Source organism: Fulmarus glacialis, unplaced genomic scaffold, assembly GCF_000690835.1.
Source record: "Fulmarus glacialis isolate BGI_N327 unplaced genomic scaffold, ASM69083v1 scaffold38776, whole genome shotgun sequence".
In the NCBI taxonomy this organism is placed as follows: domain Eukaryota; kingdom Metazoa; phylum Chordata; class Aves; order Procellariiformes; family Procellariidae; genus Fulmarus; species Fulmarus glacialis.
This window is the reverse complement of record NW_009216934.1, coordinates 26983-44575: the sequence shown is the minus strand read 5'-3', so window position 1 is coordinate 44575 and position 17593 is coordinate 26983. Positions and strand designations below refer to the sequence as shown.

The 17593-nt window shown below is 36.5% G+C and overlaps 1 protein-coding gene across 1 annotated transcript in view; it reads left to right on the top strand.

Moving 5' to 3' along the window:
• EXOC6 (exocyst complex component 6) overlaps positions 1 to 17593 on the top strand; it is a gene marked incomplete at its 3' end in the record, with an annotated part of 51963 nt that overhangs the window by 30413 nt on the left and 3957 nt on the right. The window contains exons 17-19 of the mRNA XM_009579480.1: positions 4093 to 4272; positions 7356 to 7385; positions 13255 to 13396. Of these exons, the coding sequence (XP_009577775.1) occupies positions 4093 to 4272; positions 7356 to 7385; positions 13255 to 13396 (352 nt within the window). The remainder of the gene's footprint in view (positions 1 to 4092; positions 4273 to 7355; positions 7386 to 13254; positions 13397 to 17593) is intronic.

Below are 17593 nucleotides of genomic sequence, written 5' to 3'. Positions count from 1 at the left end.
GCGAGAGGCCTCCTCCAGTGCGAGCTTCCCATAGGATCACAGCCTCCTTCAGGTGCATCCACCTGCTCTGGCGTGCGGTCCTCCATGGGCTGCAGGTGGATCTCTGCTCCACCGTTAACCTCCATGGGCTGAGGGGGACAGCCTGCCTCACCATGGTCTTCACCAGGGGCTGCAGGGGAGTCTCTGCTCTGGTGCCTGGAGGACCTCCCCCCTTCCTTCTTCATTGACCTTAGTGTCTGCAGAGTTGTTTCTCTCACATATTCCCACTCCTCTCTCCAGCTGCAATTGCTGTTGCCCCGCAACTTTTTTCCCCTTCTTAAATATGTTATCACAGAGATGCTACTGCCGTCATGTCACGTCATGGGCTCAGCCTTGGCCAGCAGCGGGTCCGTCTTGGAGCCGGCTGGCATTGGCTCTATCGGACATAGGGGCAGCTTCTCACAGAAGCCACCCCTGTAGCCCCCGGCTACCAAAACATTGCCACGCAAACCCACTACACTTTCTGAAGAAAACATTCTCACAGAAGAATAATCTTGTATAGGTGACCTTGTGCCATTAATTCAGCCAGTGCATTGCCGCCTTAGTCACTTGGGGCTTCTATACAGAAATTTTTTGAAGCGAAACAAAACAAAAAGTCATCAGGGATTCCAAAGCAGCTGCAACTTGAACTTTAGGTATTTGGGGTGTTTTCAGTGTACACTGAAACAAAGGAGGGTGATTTCTTGTATTTATGGGATAAAGAGGACTAATCCTATTGAGAGTAGTTCTGTTTACTGTACTTCATTTTTTCTCTTGATGCAATATGTAGCCTATCCTATTGTAATATCCCTTCTGGCATAGATGTTAAAGGTGGGTGAGGTGGAATAAGACATCCTCGTTGCAAGACACTTCATATTTCCAGTTGATTGCCAACAATTTTTCCATTAACTGTCATTTGTTTTGCTACGGATTTCATGGATAAGGCAAGACAGAAAGGTTCTGGCCTAGCAACTGTAGTTAGGTTATCATTGCCCTACCAGTAGTTTTATTAATTTTGCCCTGTCCTTAAGATCTAGGCTGCCTAGTTTGCTTGTTGTGTACTGGTAGTGCATGTGTGTCTTTGAATTTGCATATGTTATGTATAGATATTTTCATGTAAGGTCAATCCATAATCTTTTTAACATTCAAACAAAACACTTAATGCAGCCATAGTCTTTGATTTCATTAAGAGGTAAGATGTTCTTTATCCTTGAATGTAATTTAATAAATGCAGTTGAAAGTTTGTGTTATATTTTGTGCTGATTGCTTATGCTGTAAGTTATTTTTAACTATCCTATAAACTATCTAAGTGCTATTGGAGAGAATCACAATATTATATCTGTGTTTAGTGAGCTTAGCATCTAAGTGCTTTGGAAAAATACAGAATGAATGCTGATAGACACGTAAGAATTTTTTTTTATGGTTTCTCTCCTGTCTGTTTCCCTGGAGAACTTGTTAGCACAACGTTCTCCACTTACAGTAGAAAATTCTTTTCTCGTTAATCCCTTTTTTTTTCCCTCTCTATTTTAATGAAAACCTGCTTGCAGTTCCCCAACTGGGCCCTCACAGAGTTTGGTATGTTCTACTGTTATTAAATTCATCTCCTGGTGGCAAATCATGTCACCTCCGTTCTTTCTAAGTGGTCAAAAAGTCTCCTTTTATTAGCATCATTGATCACATTTACATTCCGTGAGATGATCTTATAAGTACATCTACACTGTATTTTTTTAATAGAAGCCTTCAAATGTATTTAATGGCTATTATTTTAGAGGGCTGTTTTTCTCATTTTATTCTTGTATATAAGACCTCATTTTAAGATGTCCTTCAAACTCTCCAAGCATTGTTTCACATGGGTGGAAATTTAACAAAAAAAACCAACAAAACTTGTTTCATTTTATCATACTAAAAAATTGTTTCGCGTTCAAAATTTATAGCCACGTTTTCCAGCTTTGGTTGACCATTGTTTTCCTTTGTTTAAATCAGCAGTCGCACTAAGCATAAGTAGATGTATTTGCAGATCTAGTTGATAGCAGTTTTTGAGCCCAGGGTCTCAGCATTAAGCTGTGTAATGGCTGTTGGAGAGCCAGATACTCAGCATCAAATCCTGTGCAGGGCTTCAGGACATCCTCAGAGAGAAAAGCCATTTAACAAAACCACATCATTTGCCCTTTTCACTTTATAATGGCGGAAAATCTGGTGAGCTTTCAAAAGGTTTTGATGCAATTCTGTCACCACATTAAAAGAAGAGATGGAGTTAATTCATCTGCCTCTAGGAATTATCCCAAATCTGAATACTGCTAACTCGCTCTTTCTTGACTTGTGCATGGGATTCACAGTGCTGCTTCTCAGAAGTAACTTCTGGGTTTGAAATCCAATTGCTTAGCTGTTCACAGTTTTCTCAGGGAATAGAGCAACACTCCTGCTTAAAGTACTGGCAGCACGCTGCTCCAATTGTAAAGCAATAACCAAAGAAAAATAGAAGGTAGCCAAAAACAGGCTTCCAAAACAAAAACTGAAGGACTAGTCTTACCATTGCCAGTAAATCATCTTAACTGGTAAAGATGATACAATCACTCCATAAATTACTTCATTTTTAAAAAAAACAAACCACCAAACAACCAAACAAAAAATCCAAGCAATTGCACTAAACCTAAGCAGATATATTCGCAAGTCCTGTCATTATAGATTGTTGAAACTGAGGTCTCATTGTTAGTTAGAAACTTTAAATATAGATGGTCTTTAATTGAAGCTCTTACAGTCATAGCCATCTACAAAATTGTGGATGTCAGCCTATTCCTTTATTTGACATGTTAACAGATTGCCAGATTCTTGTGTGTTGGATTGGGAGAGCTGTTCAGTGGAGGCTTTTACTGGTTGGTTTGGCAATAAAAATGCTATTTTTAGGGAACCGTACTTCGATATTTATACATGGCAGGGCCACATGTTTTCTTGCTTCTTCCTGAAGTGCCTCACGGCCTGGGGCCTGACTGAAGACTGAATTTGACACGCTCAATGTGATGACATGTTTAAGCTTAGGTCATTTTGATTTTTTTTCTTTTTTCTTTTTGCCTTTCTTATTTACACCTTTCTGAAGTGCCATGTTTTTGGATTGCTTTCTCCCAGAGGACACTAGCAATGGGAATTTTGTCCACTTTTATGTTGTTCCAGTATATCCAGCCTATTTTTACTCTCTAAAAACCTTCAGCAACTGACCAGTTCACTTTAAATCAAATGTCTTACTTGAATTATTTCTCAAGATCAGTGAAGAAAGTTTCATGTTGAGCCCAAATTAGAACGTAGAATTTATCGAGCGTCTGTAAAATGCTGGCAAAAGCATGCCTTTCCAGCAAGATACACCTTATCAAGCATCTGTATGTAGATCCCATTGCATCTATGAGGATGTCCCCTAAACAAATAAGGCAGATCGATAGCATCATAAACTCACTTCACAGTAAATGTTAGACTTTACCTCTTTCCTGTTCCAAAAGGTGGAATCCGGGTGGTGGCAGAACAAAAAGTAGGGGTGGGAGGAAGTAGGGGAGTGCTCATCACGGTGTGTGATGATCAGGATATTTAAAGGAGGATGAAAAATCATGAGTATTCTTCAGATGTGCAGCTTTAAGACATTAATTACATAAAAATCATATGATTGCTGGACCTCTAGCCATAACAGATAAAATAATTAGTTTCTTTTATTATTTTCTTTGTAAAAGAAGGCAAATAAACCTTGTGTCAGGATTGATAAATTTGTAAGGCTGAATTAAAGGTGATTGTTTTGAAGAGAGTAAAGCCATTGCTTTGTTTACAAATTCAAATTAATTTCATTTGTCTCTGAGAACTTAGATTATTTCTAGGCATATTCTGTTATAAACACTCATAGTATACATTATGGGAGTATTTTAAAAACCACAGCCTCAGATTTATTGTAAGAGAGAAGTTAAAGTATTGATTTAAATAAAATATTTTTTGAATCTAAGAAAAACACAAGACTTCAGTTTTGCTGATGAGTATAATTTTATCTACATTCTAATAATACTTTAGAATTCTGACAATTGCACACATTTTTTTTTTCAGGATGCAAGGCATGCTGCAGAAGGAGAAATATACACAAAACTTAACCAAAAAATAGATGAATTTATTCAGATTGCTGATTATGATTGGACAATGTCTGAATCGGATGGAAGAGCCAGTGGATACTTAATGGACCTTATTAACTTTTTAAGAAGCACGTTTCAAGTTTTTACTCATTTACCTGTAAGTGTTCAAAATTAAGTTTAATTTCAAACTATTGGAGCATTATCTTATTTTAAAATAGATTTTGAAGATAGATGTGATTTTTGAATTGTGCACATGCTGGCAGATGTATTTTTTTATTTTTTTCAGTACAGATGTATTTTCAGATGGTTTTCAGTATGTTGATGATGCTTACCCATGGTAATACTTAGAAAATACTTTCAAATACTTGAATAATATTGTTAACAACAGCTAATTTACAAATAGCGTAAAAACTCATGCAGTTTTCTAGAGCATCAGATGGCCTTTTTAATTAACCATATTGGTTCTGTGTACACGTGCATTGATTCAAACAGTGCCGAATTGGTGCAAATCCTGCATTTGTACATAAGATTATGGAGGTCTTGGATTCTCCAAGGTTGTTTTTAGCTAAATAGTTCTGATCATAACAAGTAGTTTGATTCTAGTTAACTGAGCTTCACTGAAATGAATCCTTGTTCATATTCAAATATATCCTGTGTTATTTTGTCCCGGATAAAAGGGTACTGTTAACCTGTTTTATGTACTAATTGTTATATTCTGTTGTCTGATCTCCCCTTGCTTTAAGACAAAAAAGACTATTTCTAGTTTGATGTATCATCATAATAGTTTATAGGGCTTCAATAGTACTAACTTCAATAAGTCTTTCAAGCTACATCTGCTTTTCATCAGCTTGTCCTTGGTTGCTACTGTCACACTGATGTCTGAGTGCTTTACCCACATGCAATGCCTATAAAGAATAAGTCCTCAATGCATAGAATGTTTTGAGGCTCCAGTCTGGAAGTAAAAGATAATTTCTTTACGTGCACAGCAAGGTGTTGAAGTTGCTGGCATATAGTGGGCTTATCTGGTCTTCCAAATCACATGTGAAGAGGCTGTGATTTTTCAGTCCTTTTTTTACTGACTCAATGACATAACCCAATCAAAATGTATCACATAATATTGATGTGAATGTGACGGTATGAGGCATGTGCTTCTGTGCCGAATCAGTTGAACGTTTTTGATAAATAGCAAGTTAGATAGTTAAATGCATTGTAACTTAACATACAAAGCAGTGTGAACAAATGGCACTGCTCCTCAATGATCATACACATATAGCAGTTAAGGGATGCGCAACTTCTAGAGAAGGATGTACAGAAGTCTGTCATGAATGTATGTTGTGATACAGCTGTTTGGAAATGAGCCGCAGACAGAATGAAGTAATGTGTTAAGAGGGATGGAAAGAAGCTGTGGCATTAGGACGTGAAAAGTGTGAAAGGAACAGAAATATGTGCCTGGGGGCACAAGTCAACCTTTGGAGAAAACTAGTTCATATGAAGAGGTTATTTGGTAATTTCAAACTCTGGTCAGTAACAGGCAGGATGTAGAACTGTGTGGATGACTAGTCTGGTCTGGCAAGAGGGTTCTTGTAATTTTTGACTTACCCTGACACTCCCTATACTGGCTTGGCCAGAACTGTAGAAACATACAATCCTATGAATGTTGTTGTGCATGAGCTGTGGAGGTTATATGAAAATGTGTATGCGGTTTCATTATGGTGATTCTGGTTAGGTTTGTAATAGTAAGTCATTTTCATTAAGACAAAATTTATAGTAAAAGCATTTTCAAAGATAAGACCAGAGCTGAGTTCCATAACTCATTAAAATAGTAAGTGTTTTGGAGTGCTAAACTAAGCTAGATTCTCATATGCCATAGTTAAGATTTGGAATAGTTTTAGTATTCATTTTCGTTAATGGATTATTCTGTTAATGTCACAGTGTCATTTCCATAATAATTTTTGTATGGCTGGCAGAAACATTCCACTGCTCAAAATAGTTTCTTAGAACCTTTTCTGAAATTAGAAATCAAAGAACGAAAGTCCTAGCCAATGGCCCTAATTCTAGTAAGGAAAAGAGCAGGACAAGTAGAGGAATCTCTTCTCTTCCTACCTTAGCGTATGCGATTATGTTAGAGGGCATTGTGCTAGGGCTAGGGGCACTAGCTGGCCACACTATAGTTCTCTGTAGTCTTGTGCAAGGGTCACTGACTTTCTCTGTGATATTGTTTCAAACTCTACTCTTCCTGTAGAAGTGTTATTTTGTGTTCTTTAACAACTTTTTGTTGCAGTCATTGAGTTCCTGTCATTAGAATCTTGTTTTATTTTAGCTGTATGTGTAAGCTGTGTAAATGCACAGGGATGTGTCTCCTTTTGTGCTTCCATATGGGGCTATACTGAATTATGTCTGTACCAATGCAGACATAACTTTTAAAAAATACATCTTATGTTACATTCTGTTTTATGCAATTTGTATTATTTTTATTGAAACATTAGAGATGTAAATCAGGTAGACCACGATCTCAATTTTACCAAACCTGCACACTTCGTGGCATAACTTAGTTGGGGTCTGGTATCTCTATTGAATTACTGGAAATGTCTTGCGTCTCTGAAGCTTTTTTTTTTCCCCTCTTAAGTTTTACATCTTAGTTTTCTCCTCTGTGTTTGTTTACTGTACTTAAGAAGCAGTTTTGGAAAAGAAAATAGCTTTATTCCACCCTGCAGTTATATTACCATTAGATTTATGTTAAAATTTATTAATGGGTCGTGTTACATTTAGATTCTTACTGTCCTGAGCCATTCTAAGTCTTGCTTTAACAAAATATGTTAATGACATACAGATAGCCTCTGTAAGCCAAGATGGTAAACATGGCATTTATTTTTCAACCTAAGTATTTTGGAATATATTATTTCTTGTAATGAAAACTTTCTGGAAAGGCATATCAACAGATGCTTTGTCATTTGAAGTTTGCTACTTTGATATTTTGGTATACAGTTCCTTATTACAGAAAAACATTTTATTGCCAAATTAGTATTATTTAAATTATAATCTCATTGTTATGCCTCACAATATAAGCTCACAGGTTTAGAAAAAAATAGTTCAAGGAATTATGTAGCTGTAATTGTTCTTTTTGGAAACTTTTCCTTACCTTTTATTGCTACCGATTTTTTATTCTTTTTTTTTTTTTTTTGATGTTGACAGTACATCTTAATTTTTTTGTTTTGATTGCCTTACTGGTTTCCTTCTCAGAATAACAACAATGACCATGCAGCTATGTCGGTAAGTAGATGCAAGATGAAGAAAAAGCATGTGAACTGAAAAACTATGAACTGCCTGCAGGCTTATTGCTTCAATTTTTAATCATTTAATAAAAAAACCCTTCTGTTTTGCTGATGACATGCTGTGTACCTTGCATGCAGGGATCAGGTTAATGACTAACATTGGGCTTTCGTACACTGGGCCAGCAGGAGCCCTAAAAACCTTGCAGAAGGTTGGTGGGGTGTGCCTTGCATCCTAAATGAGATAATTTAGAGGAAGCTATGAGACCTTTTGGAAGAGAGGTCAGGTATCAAAATGCAGCTATGAGACATGCATACAGAATAAGGATAGAGTGGTATAACAGAATAAAGAATGAGTGAAAGTGCCATTGTCTCTCTGCTACATCTGCCTGGGGTCAAGGGAATGTATGTACTCAATTTTTAAATTTTTTTTTTATTTTTAAGAAGATGATGGGTTGCATTTAAGGATTCTTTCAAGCCCTGATTATTTTCAGGTCATCAATTTTTGTATAAGGAGTTTATTTTGATTTGGCATAAGCATTTCCATGGTAATGAAAGTGTTGAAATTAATATTATTCTGTTAAAAGTGGCCTCTGAATACTGAATTTCTGAACTTACTTTTACTGATTTTCTCTAATAATGTGGTTGAATCTTGTTCACTTAAGCAGTGTACAGCAACAAATGTACACAGTGCTATTTACTGTTGAAGCGAACAAGTGTGTAAGGCACTTAAAGTACACAGTATGGGAATAACCCCGTTCATTGCTACAATCTGGAAAGCAATTGGCTGAATAGTAGCTTTGTGGTTCTGGAGAGAGGATCTGGCAGTGGGCTTACAAGTTGTTAGGAGCCTAGAGCACATGACTAACAAATGGAGGTTTAGGGAGGTGGATTATTTAGTCAGTTAAAGAGAAGGCTGGGGAGAGATCTGGTGGTAGCCTACAGCCTCTTGAAGGACAGGTACAAAGGTGATGGAGCCAAACTCTTTTTGGTAGGACTGACAAATTCACATGTGGCTATGGTCACAAGTAGAAGCTTGGGAGATGAAGCTTTGACATTAGGGAAAAAGTTTGCCTGAAGAGAGTAGTGCGGTGTTGGAGGAGGTTACGCAGACAGGCTGTTGAATTCCCATCGTCGGTTGTTTTGAAGGCTCAGCCAGAAAAAAGGACAATGGACCTGAACTGGTGTTGGCAATAGTCCTACTCCAAGTAGGAGGCTAGACTAGATGACATTGGTGGTTCATTCCAATGGACATTTCTATGATTTGAATACTCAGCCTCATGTTGAACTGTCAAGCTAATAGGTGTCATGGGCACTAGCAATATTGAATATTTTGTGTAGACATATTTTCTGTTAATGTTGAATAGGTGTCAGTGTGCTGGTTATGTCATGACCAAGCACTAGCAGAATTTCAGAGATGCAGAGCACAGAGGCTGCATTGCTTTTGAAAGGTTATAATTTGAGAGTCATGCAGTTTTTAATGGTTCTGTTTTCTAAAGTCACAAGAATTTAGTCTTTTGAGATTATTGCTGTTTTCGGGTTCTTTTACATCCCATTTTAAGTTCATATTGCAGTTTATAGTGCCATTAGATACTTCGAATCAAAAAGCAAATTAAAGTTTCATTATGCAGCCATTAATCTCATGAAATCAATTGGATGATCAAATTTGTTATTAAAGACCTGCATTTTTTAATTTTATTTTGAACAGTTAAAGAAAACTCATACCTTTTATTTTCAGATCAGTTAATATGAAATTATAGATGGTGTATATATAAGTGGTTTTAGTCTAAGTTTAGAATTAGCTGAAGTTTTATTCTAGGTATGTGCTTTGTCAGTACAAAGTTAGTATTGGACAACTCTTTGGAAAAGAATGACTATTGAAAAGTAACAGTCACAAATTACTTTAAAGTAGGTATTTTTTTATTATTTCAGTAGAATTCGTGGCAGAGACTGGAAGTAAAATTGATTCTTAAAAATTCCATTAGTGTTTTTTAGTACTTGTATTTTATCAATAGTTCAAAAGTTGGATTTTAGTCCTGATGTTAAGTAATATAATGCTTTAGTTGTTATGACTGATAAAATCTGTATGTTTAGTTTCTTTGCATTTTCAGAAAGTTTTTCATTATGTCATTTCATATTGTTAAATTAATTATTCATCTTAACTTCTTAGATTCAACAGATAAGTTTTGTTATTTCCTTTTATGCTGAGGATGGCAGTTTGTGTTATTTTATTGTTTCTGTGATTGGCAGCAAAAGCCTAATTTCACAGCTTGCAGTGAGGGTGAAGGGGTGGTGGTTTTCTGCAGCTATATTCAAAAACTGTCAATCAACAGCCTCCACAGGCTACTTAGAGAATGGGTTTTCTTACCGATTTCTCCAAATGCCGCTTCATGCTGTCTTTGATTGGCACAGCCTGGCAGGGAGGATGGATGAATCTGTCACTGGCCGGTTAATTGTGTTGCTGGTCTCAGCCTGACTTCAGGTCTTTGACTCCTAAGTGGCTCAATACAAAACAAATTAGCAGATTGTAGTCATATTTCTCATTCTATATGCTTTGACTTTGCTGAATGCAGTCCATAAATCATATTGACTGACACCATAGTGAATGATGAAAGCTGCTTTTGAGACAACTAGCAAGGGTCTTAGCAGTACTGCGGAGGTGCTGTGGAAGGATGCATATGGCTGACCCTTTGGGAACTTCCTAGGAGCCAAATGTCTCTTTACCGCAATTGTTCTTAAGAGAAAAGCTTTTGGGTCCTATAAAAAGGATTTAATATGTCAGCAGATTCTCTTTACAGGCTTCTTTGAAATATAAGAAGTTTGTCTAAGGGTTTTCTCTTTTTACAAACTTGTATTTCAGCAAAATGTGAGGGCTGGGTGAAAAAACAGTTGCCTTTAACACTGTTAGCAGGTGTTTTTGCTTGTAGAATAGGGTCCTTGTTTCTTAAACTTTACATTGGTTGAGTGGAAGAATAGGTTTTGTAGATAGCAGCAATTAGCATAGGCACAGCGGAGATAATAGTGGTGTCTCCAAATGGGAGGCAACTGGAGCAAATGTGAGAAGCCTGCTGAATATCTGCATGCTATTGAATATAGGTATTTAATTGCTGGATACAGTAACCACGGCCACCCCCCCTTAAAAAAAAAAGTAATTAAAAAAACCCAAACTGACAAATAATAAACATTAAGAATGTTTTAAAACTAACCAAGATTTGTTTAATTCTGGAAAAGAAACATGTTACTGTTATGTTCATGAATCCTTAAATTTCCTCTTCAAAATGCATTATGAAAAAATGGCAAGGAATTGATTAATTGGTGGGTGGTGGAAATTTGGAGAGAGATTTTTAGACCTCATTTATCAAACAGGAATTTAAATTTCATTCTTTTCTGAATATCGTACATCCAGTGTGTTTTAAACTGGGAAGCACTGAATTCTGAAGAGGATAACAGTAAAGTTCACATTTCTCTCCATTAAAATTCAGCATTTTGATTGATATAGGTAGCTTCATTTTTTCTCTAGATTTAAGAAAATCGAGTGATTGTATTGAGTAGGTATAAACTGTGTATAGTAAAATTCTATTATTCGTTGGTATGTCATGTGAACAATAAGCCTGTAGTTCAAGTTACATAGTTGGAAATAGTTTAAATGTTAGGATGTTTCCATTTTATGAAATTTTAAAATAAACATTAAATGTACACGTATTGATACTTATTTAAAGTCCAAGTGGCTTTTACCATGTCATTTCTGTATTGTAACCATTATCTTGTGCTCCAGTACTATTGATATTTGCCAGATTGTAACACTTAACTACAGATGCTTGTTAGAAATATAAAATTCTGTCTTTTATTTAAAATAATAGAGGAGTACACATTGTTTGCATATAAAATAAATTGAATGTTAACATTTTTCTTGACAACCTATTAATCTGGTTGAACTTTTATTACATTATAGTGGCAGCATAAATAGGACATGGAGCTGATTTGATGGAGCAGTACATTAAACAGAGATGCACTAGTTGTTCCATTAAATCAAAATGACATTTCCATCAAGTATTTCAAACACTGTAATTAAATGAACTGTGGCCCATTGATTCCCCTTCTCATCTCCTTTTTTCCTTCTTTTTTCCCCTTTTTTCCCCTTTCCCCCCCCCCCCCTTCATATTTATATTGTTCTGCTTGGGGAATAGAGCTGCATGTCTCCCAGTGTAATTACCATTGGGTTTGGGAGACTTTAAGCATGCTGTTCTTGCATTGTTTCTTACATTCCTCGTTGTCAGTTCATCTATTTTGGTCAAAAATGTTATTTGCTTTTCTGAGACTTTCAATTAAGAAACTGACATCTCATTTTAGATATAAAGCTCCTAACAGTTCAAGGTGTCCTAATGCTAAAGAGGTATTAGCAAAAGCCATTTAATGTTTCAGTGTGACATGTGAGGAGAGTGAATGCTTTCCATTGTATTGTCTACATTTTAATTACATTTTGACAAAGAATGGATTTTTAAAGTATAAAATATTTAGGGCCAAATTTGCTTTCTGTTACATGTACATGAAAATTCAATAATATGAGCAAGTTGTCTTAATAAGGACAAGATCTGGCTCTTCAGATGTTGGAGCAGAACTTTCCAAACTTTTTGGGACGGTGAACTGCTGTCTATCCTTATCATTTTCATTGCTTATATGTGTTTCTGTGAGTCAACAGTGAATTGATCAACCTGACTTTGCAGAAAACATCTGGGGAACCATTGCTTTAGAGACTAGGTGTCATCACTTTAGTGATAGATAAGTAAAATGATAGTGGTGTGTGCTCCAGTAGGTGTATTACGTAATTACGATTTTTTTCATGTAAGCATGTTAATAGTTATCTTTGTTTCAGTACGTATTGTAACATAGACATCAGTTGAAAAGCATGGTTTAATAAGTACATTAAACTACAAAGATTCATGTAATAGCGTTTGAAGGCCAAGATCGCTCTGCTCTAAAAGATTGCGGTGCTATGAATAGAATGGTGCCATCTGATCAGGTATCTGGTCTTAATTGGTTTTCTTAATTCTAAGGTAGAATTTCCACATCATTCAATTTTTCCGTACTAAATTTTTAATAATTTATCAAATTAATGTCTGATTTTGTGCTTTGTTTTTGGTCTTGTGTTTGGAAAATTATTTGTCTTAATTACATATACATCGTAAAGAGAAATGTTACTAATTAGACTGTGATTGGAAAATTATTTCTGTTTTGTACAGTAGAGGGCTACATTTCATTTTGTAAGTAGTTGATCAGTGACAGCACTGATTTATTAAGCACCTGAAAAGATGATGGATAAGCATGAATATTTTAAATAATTTAGCAACAAGCTTTGAGATGGAATTCAAGCAATTAAAGTGCCAATAATTAGCACAAGCTGTTATGAGAAATGCCCCAACTGAAGGCAATGGTTTTGGTTTATATAAAGTTTGGGGGCTTTTTACGGACTATTGTAAAAAATATGCAGCATGTTGATTTTCATTACATTCTTGCTTTCATTCTGTTTGGGTAAAAAAAATTAAAATAAATAAATCCACAAAGCTGTTCATATGCTTCAGCAACTTATATTGTCATTATTTTGGAAATGTCCTTGTATTTGTGAAGACCGTTGAATTTCTGGAAGAAATATCAGTAATTGCTTTAACATATATTTAATTTAGTTGCCTGATTGATTTAATAGAAACAAAGCTAACAGGTCAAAGAAATAACAGCAAGTGTGATCTTTTTCCTTCTAATCTAAGTCCTGCATCATTAAAACTTCGAGTGTATATTAAAATCAAATCAGACAAGCTGTTCTTTAGTGACGTATCATTTGTTTCTATCTTAAAACCTGTTGCTCTTTCTACTAGGGAAAAGTGGCCCAGACAGCTTGCATGTCAGCCTGCCAGCATCTTTCAACGTCCCTAATGCAGATGCTACTGGACAATGAATTAAAGCAAATAAGCATGGGAGCAATTCAGCAGTTTAATTTAGATGTGATACAGTGTGAATGTAAGTAGATGTTCCAGAATTCCTATCTATATCTGTCTTAACACTGCAAAAAAGTTCTTTAATGTAAGCCATATAGTGATCTTTTTCTATAACCTACTAAAGCTTTGTCTTTTAAAAAAAAATCATTACAGTACAGCTTCTTGTAAAAGTATTTACAAGTAAGTATGTTAACATTTCTGGGAAATATTTTATGAAACTTTTTCTTTTTAACTCAAGTATCTGATTGAAACGTACATCTGTTGTTACTCCTAATGGGATCGTAATCGCTGTATCCAGTAAAAAGACTATAGTCTAGTACAGAATTGCCCAAAAGCACTATATAAATGTTATGCTTTTATAGTTGAGGGAAAAAAGGTCAAATGTCTGTGAAATTTTAATTTTCCCTCTTGAGTTTATTTATTATGATACAAATTTTAAATGTGCTGTTACATAGGGTTTCCTCCCTCCTAGAACTACTGCTGCCTTACTCACTGTGCAGAATAATAGTACTCATTTAGTAAACATCAGCTGTTCTTTTATTCCCACTGTTCAAAACATGGCATCAGAATTATTTTATAAAACTGGTTCAGTCCAGCACTGAAGGCAGGATTAATGTCCTGGTGTTTTGCATGGAGCTCACCGCTGAGGGTGAGCTGTTAATCTGTATGAAGGAAGTTACTTGCATAACATCGTTGTGTTATGAATAGGTTTTAGGACTGAGACCTATCTCAGTCATCAGTTGAAAGTGATAAGGCTCGCTAGTGGTTTTTTCAATGAATATTTTTAGATTCTTATGCTCTGTTTTTTCAAAGTATCTTTCCTCTTACGTGTTTGAAGCATGGATCTCAATGATTTTGATGACAGCTGTAAAAATGGGGCAGTTCTGCAAGTCGTATCCTGAGGTTTTTAGTTTGGACATGTGAAAAAATTGATGACTACTCAATTAGCAGCCACCTATGGGAAACTGGAAATTTGATTTCAAGCAATTTGGTCAGCATCGCAAAGGGTTCTTGTGGGAGTCCAGGGACAGAGTTATGAGGCATTTTTGTCATTTTAACCATACGCTTGTCTTTACTTCTCCTGCCTTATTTGTTACATTCCAGCTAAATTCTGTAACAGGTAGAGCAGGCATCTTTCTGACAGTCCTTCATTATACAGCCTTAAGGCCTTTCAGTGCGTGGAATGAACTGACTGGATTATGAGGGTCAGACTGAAAAAATATTTGTGATCATGACATTAAAGTTTGCCTTGTGATTGCACAAGTTGGCCAAACAGACCATGGTTTGACTTTTTTTTTTACTTCTAGTACACTTGATGTTGCAAATTTAATAGTGTTCTTTTCAGGTAGATGGGTAGGGGTATGTCTATGTGCATTTGTGTATTTTCCTAGATGTAAAAAAGATCCCAGTTATAAAAACAGAAATTCCATAATATTCATAATACTGACACCATAATCATTCATCTAGACAAGCTGAATTGGTGCACCCACTACACAGTCATCTGCCTTCTGAACAAATAGTGTGACAGCGAAGACAAGCTTGCCCGCTACCTATTATTCTGTTTCTAATATTTAAAATATCATCTGTGAACAAAGCAGTACTTCACTACTCTGTAGAGATTAACCAATTCACTGTTTACCTGGGGGATTTCTGGCAATACAGGGAATAAAATGCATGCCTTGCAGGTGACTTTCACAATATGAACAGTTTGTTCACAGCAAAGGAATGAGAAGTCCCAACGAGTCCAGCTGTTGGCTTGTCTCTGGGTTGTTTTCAGACCTTTTTCTTCTCAGCCTTTGCCCTGTTATGTACCATCCTAATTTCTATTACGACTCTTTCTACCATCTTTGGTTGCTGCACGGTGGAAACTTCTGTCAGTGAAGAGATCTTAGTAGAGTTTTATTTAATCTAACATGGTAACATTTCATTATTTTAAGATTAAAATATAACCTTAAGACAACATGTTTTGTCATATGTAGCCGTTATACTGAACGTATGGCATGGACAGGGCATGAGAAACCTTGGGCCAAGATGAGGAAGTTTCAGAAAACCAGTAACTTAAAGACTGAAAAATGCATTCTTTCCAGCATTGTGTAACTTCTAGCGTGGGCTGTACAGATGCAAATACAATAAACTTTAATTCTTCCTTTCTGCAAAGCTTTTAAAGCATGCTAGAAAAAATTTGGGTTTACACAGAAACCCTTTGAGTAGTTTAAATATAATTATGGAAGCTTGTCAGAATAGTATGTTGCAACAAATGACACCTTACAATCTGTGGAATATGGGATCGACACAAGATTTTGCTCAGACTGCTTTGCTGTTGTGGTTTCATTCATAAGGTCCATCACAGGCACATTCCAGGCCTCACTGTGATGCCTGTGATTTATGTTCTTGCTCATCACCCTCCCCCAGCTTTATTCTTTGACACTTTGGGATTAATGGATACCACAGTGACATTTCAATTAGTGCTTAGAGTGTGCAAATAATTCACAACTGTTGGGTAGTTTCCTACTGTATTGTATACATGGGTTTGACAATTTACTTACAGACACAGTGGAATATGCTCAGATGCATTTTGAACTAAGAAGTTATGTGAGATGTAGAAAGCTATGAATATCTGAAGATACATTTTAAAAAATTCTTGGCAATATTCTAGATATTTATTCTGATCTTTAACATTGCGTTTTTATTCTTTCTAATATGAACTGGAGGAGATCTAAATAAAAGCAGGAAAATGTGATTACTTGTCAGATCTTTTTCTTTTCCATTAAAAAGCAATCAACAGTCCAACCAACAACCCAGCAATCTGTTAAAGTCAGTAAGTGCTGAAGTTCTTAGTCACAGTAAATAGGTAGAATGGTAAGTGGACTTCCAAGAAAGGAAGGTGGAAGGGATGGAGTGATCTTGTAGTGAACTCTGGGGTTTTGTTATCCTGCACTGCATTTCTATGCAAAGTACCTGACTTTAAAAAGCAGAGCAGAAAATCTGGAAGTATCTGAACTTTAGCTCAAGAATAGTAATAGTATCAGGTGGTCTTCCCTGATGATTTGTTTTTAAAAAAAAAAAAAAAAAAGTTATGATGATCTTGCTCTGCTTCTAGTAAGTTTTTGGTTTTCCTTCCAAACATTCCAAAAGCTTTCAGTTTGACTTCAGTTTGTCCTGTTCTAATTGAAATATTTCTCCACTCTCTCTACGTATTTTATAGCTTAGAGCAGTGTTTTACCTCTGTATTTTACACCATTCTTTCTCAGTGGTGATCTTCTACTAGGATGACTGGGATTCTTACAACAGTATTCAGAAAAACAGAACGTACTAGATCCCATTGAGTAAAACCCAAAGAATAGTCTTTTGCTTGGGCATTGCATTTCAGTGCCCTGAGGAAGGAAATGGGGAGGGGGAGGTGTTTGCTATTTCTCCAAGATTAAATTCAAATGTGGGTTGCTGTATCTCACTTTATGAGCAGCAAGGTGTACATAATAGAAAATGAGCTTTTCAGAGACACCATCCAGATCCAGATAGCCTACATCAGCTTTTTATTAAGGAATTAGAACTTGTCAGAAATTCTAATTGCTGGAAGAGTTAAATGTAATTTTTGTAATTTTTATATTTTATGTGTTTTAACATAGCTGAATTGTGAGACAGGATTAATTGGCAGAAGAAGGTATGGTTGAGTGGGCGTCCTTTTTCATCCAGCCGTGAATCTGTGCAAGGATGAAAAGGTTTTGGGTCCTGCCTATAAATGAGCATGGGTTAGCGGAGAATTAGTGCAAAGCAGGATGCAGTATACCTTCCTAGCCAGCCCTACTTAGGGCTTCCTGCCAGTCCCTCTTTTTTCACTGACTCTCTGGAGAGCTGCAGTATCCAAGAGCAAGAGAAGTCTTGATCCCAGTGCTCTCTGTTGAGCATACACCAAGGTGATCTCCAGGTGGGCATGCCAGAAGCTGAGGAACCCAAATCCTGTTTTTCCTTGAAAAGGCACTATATTCTCTTCTGGAGGTCCCTCACTTTACCTGCCTCCTCTCCCATCTGGGAAGTCAGGTTAACTTAACTCACTTGAGACCATCCGTCATCTGCTGGTCACATATGGCAGCACGGGAGTGAGGGGAAGCAGTGAGATCTCGCTGGTGCGGGGCCAGCTGGCAGCTCCCTCAGCGAGGCTCCCCTCCAGGCGTGTTTGAACAGCTGGAGCGTCCAACAGGGCTGCAAAGTGGCTGACGGC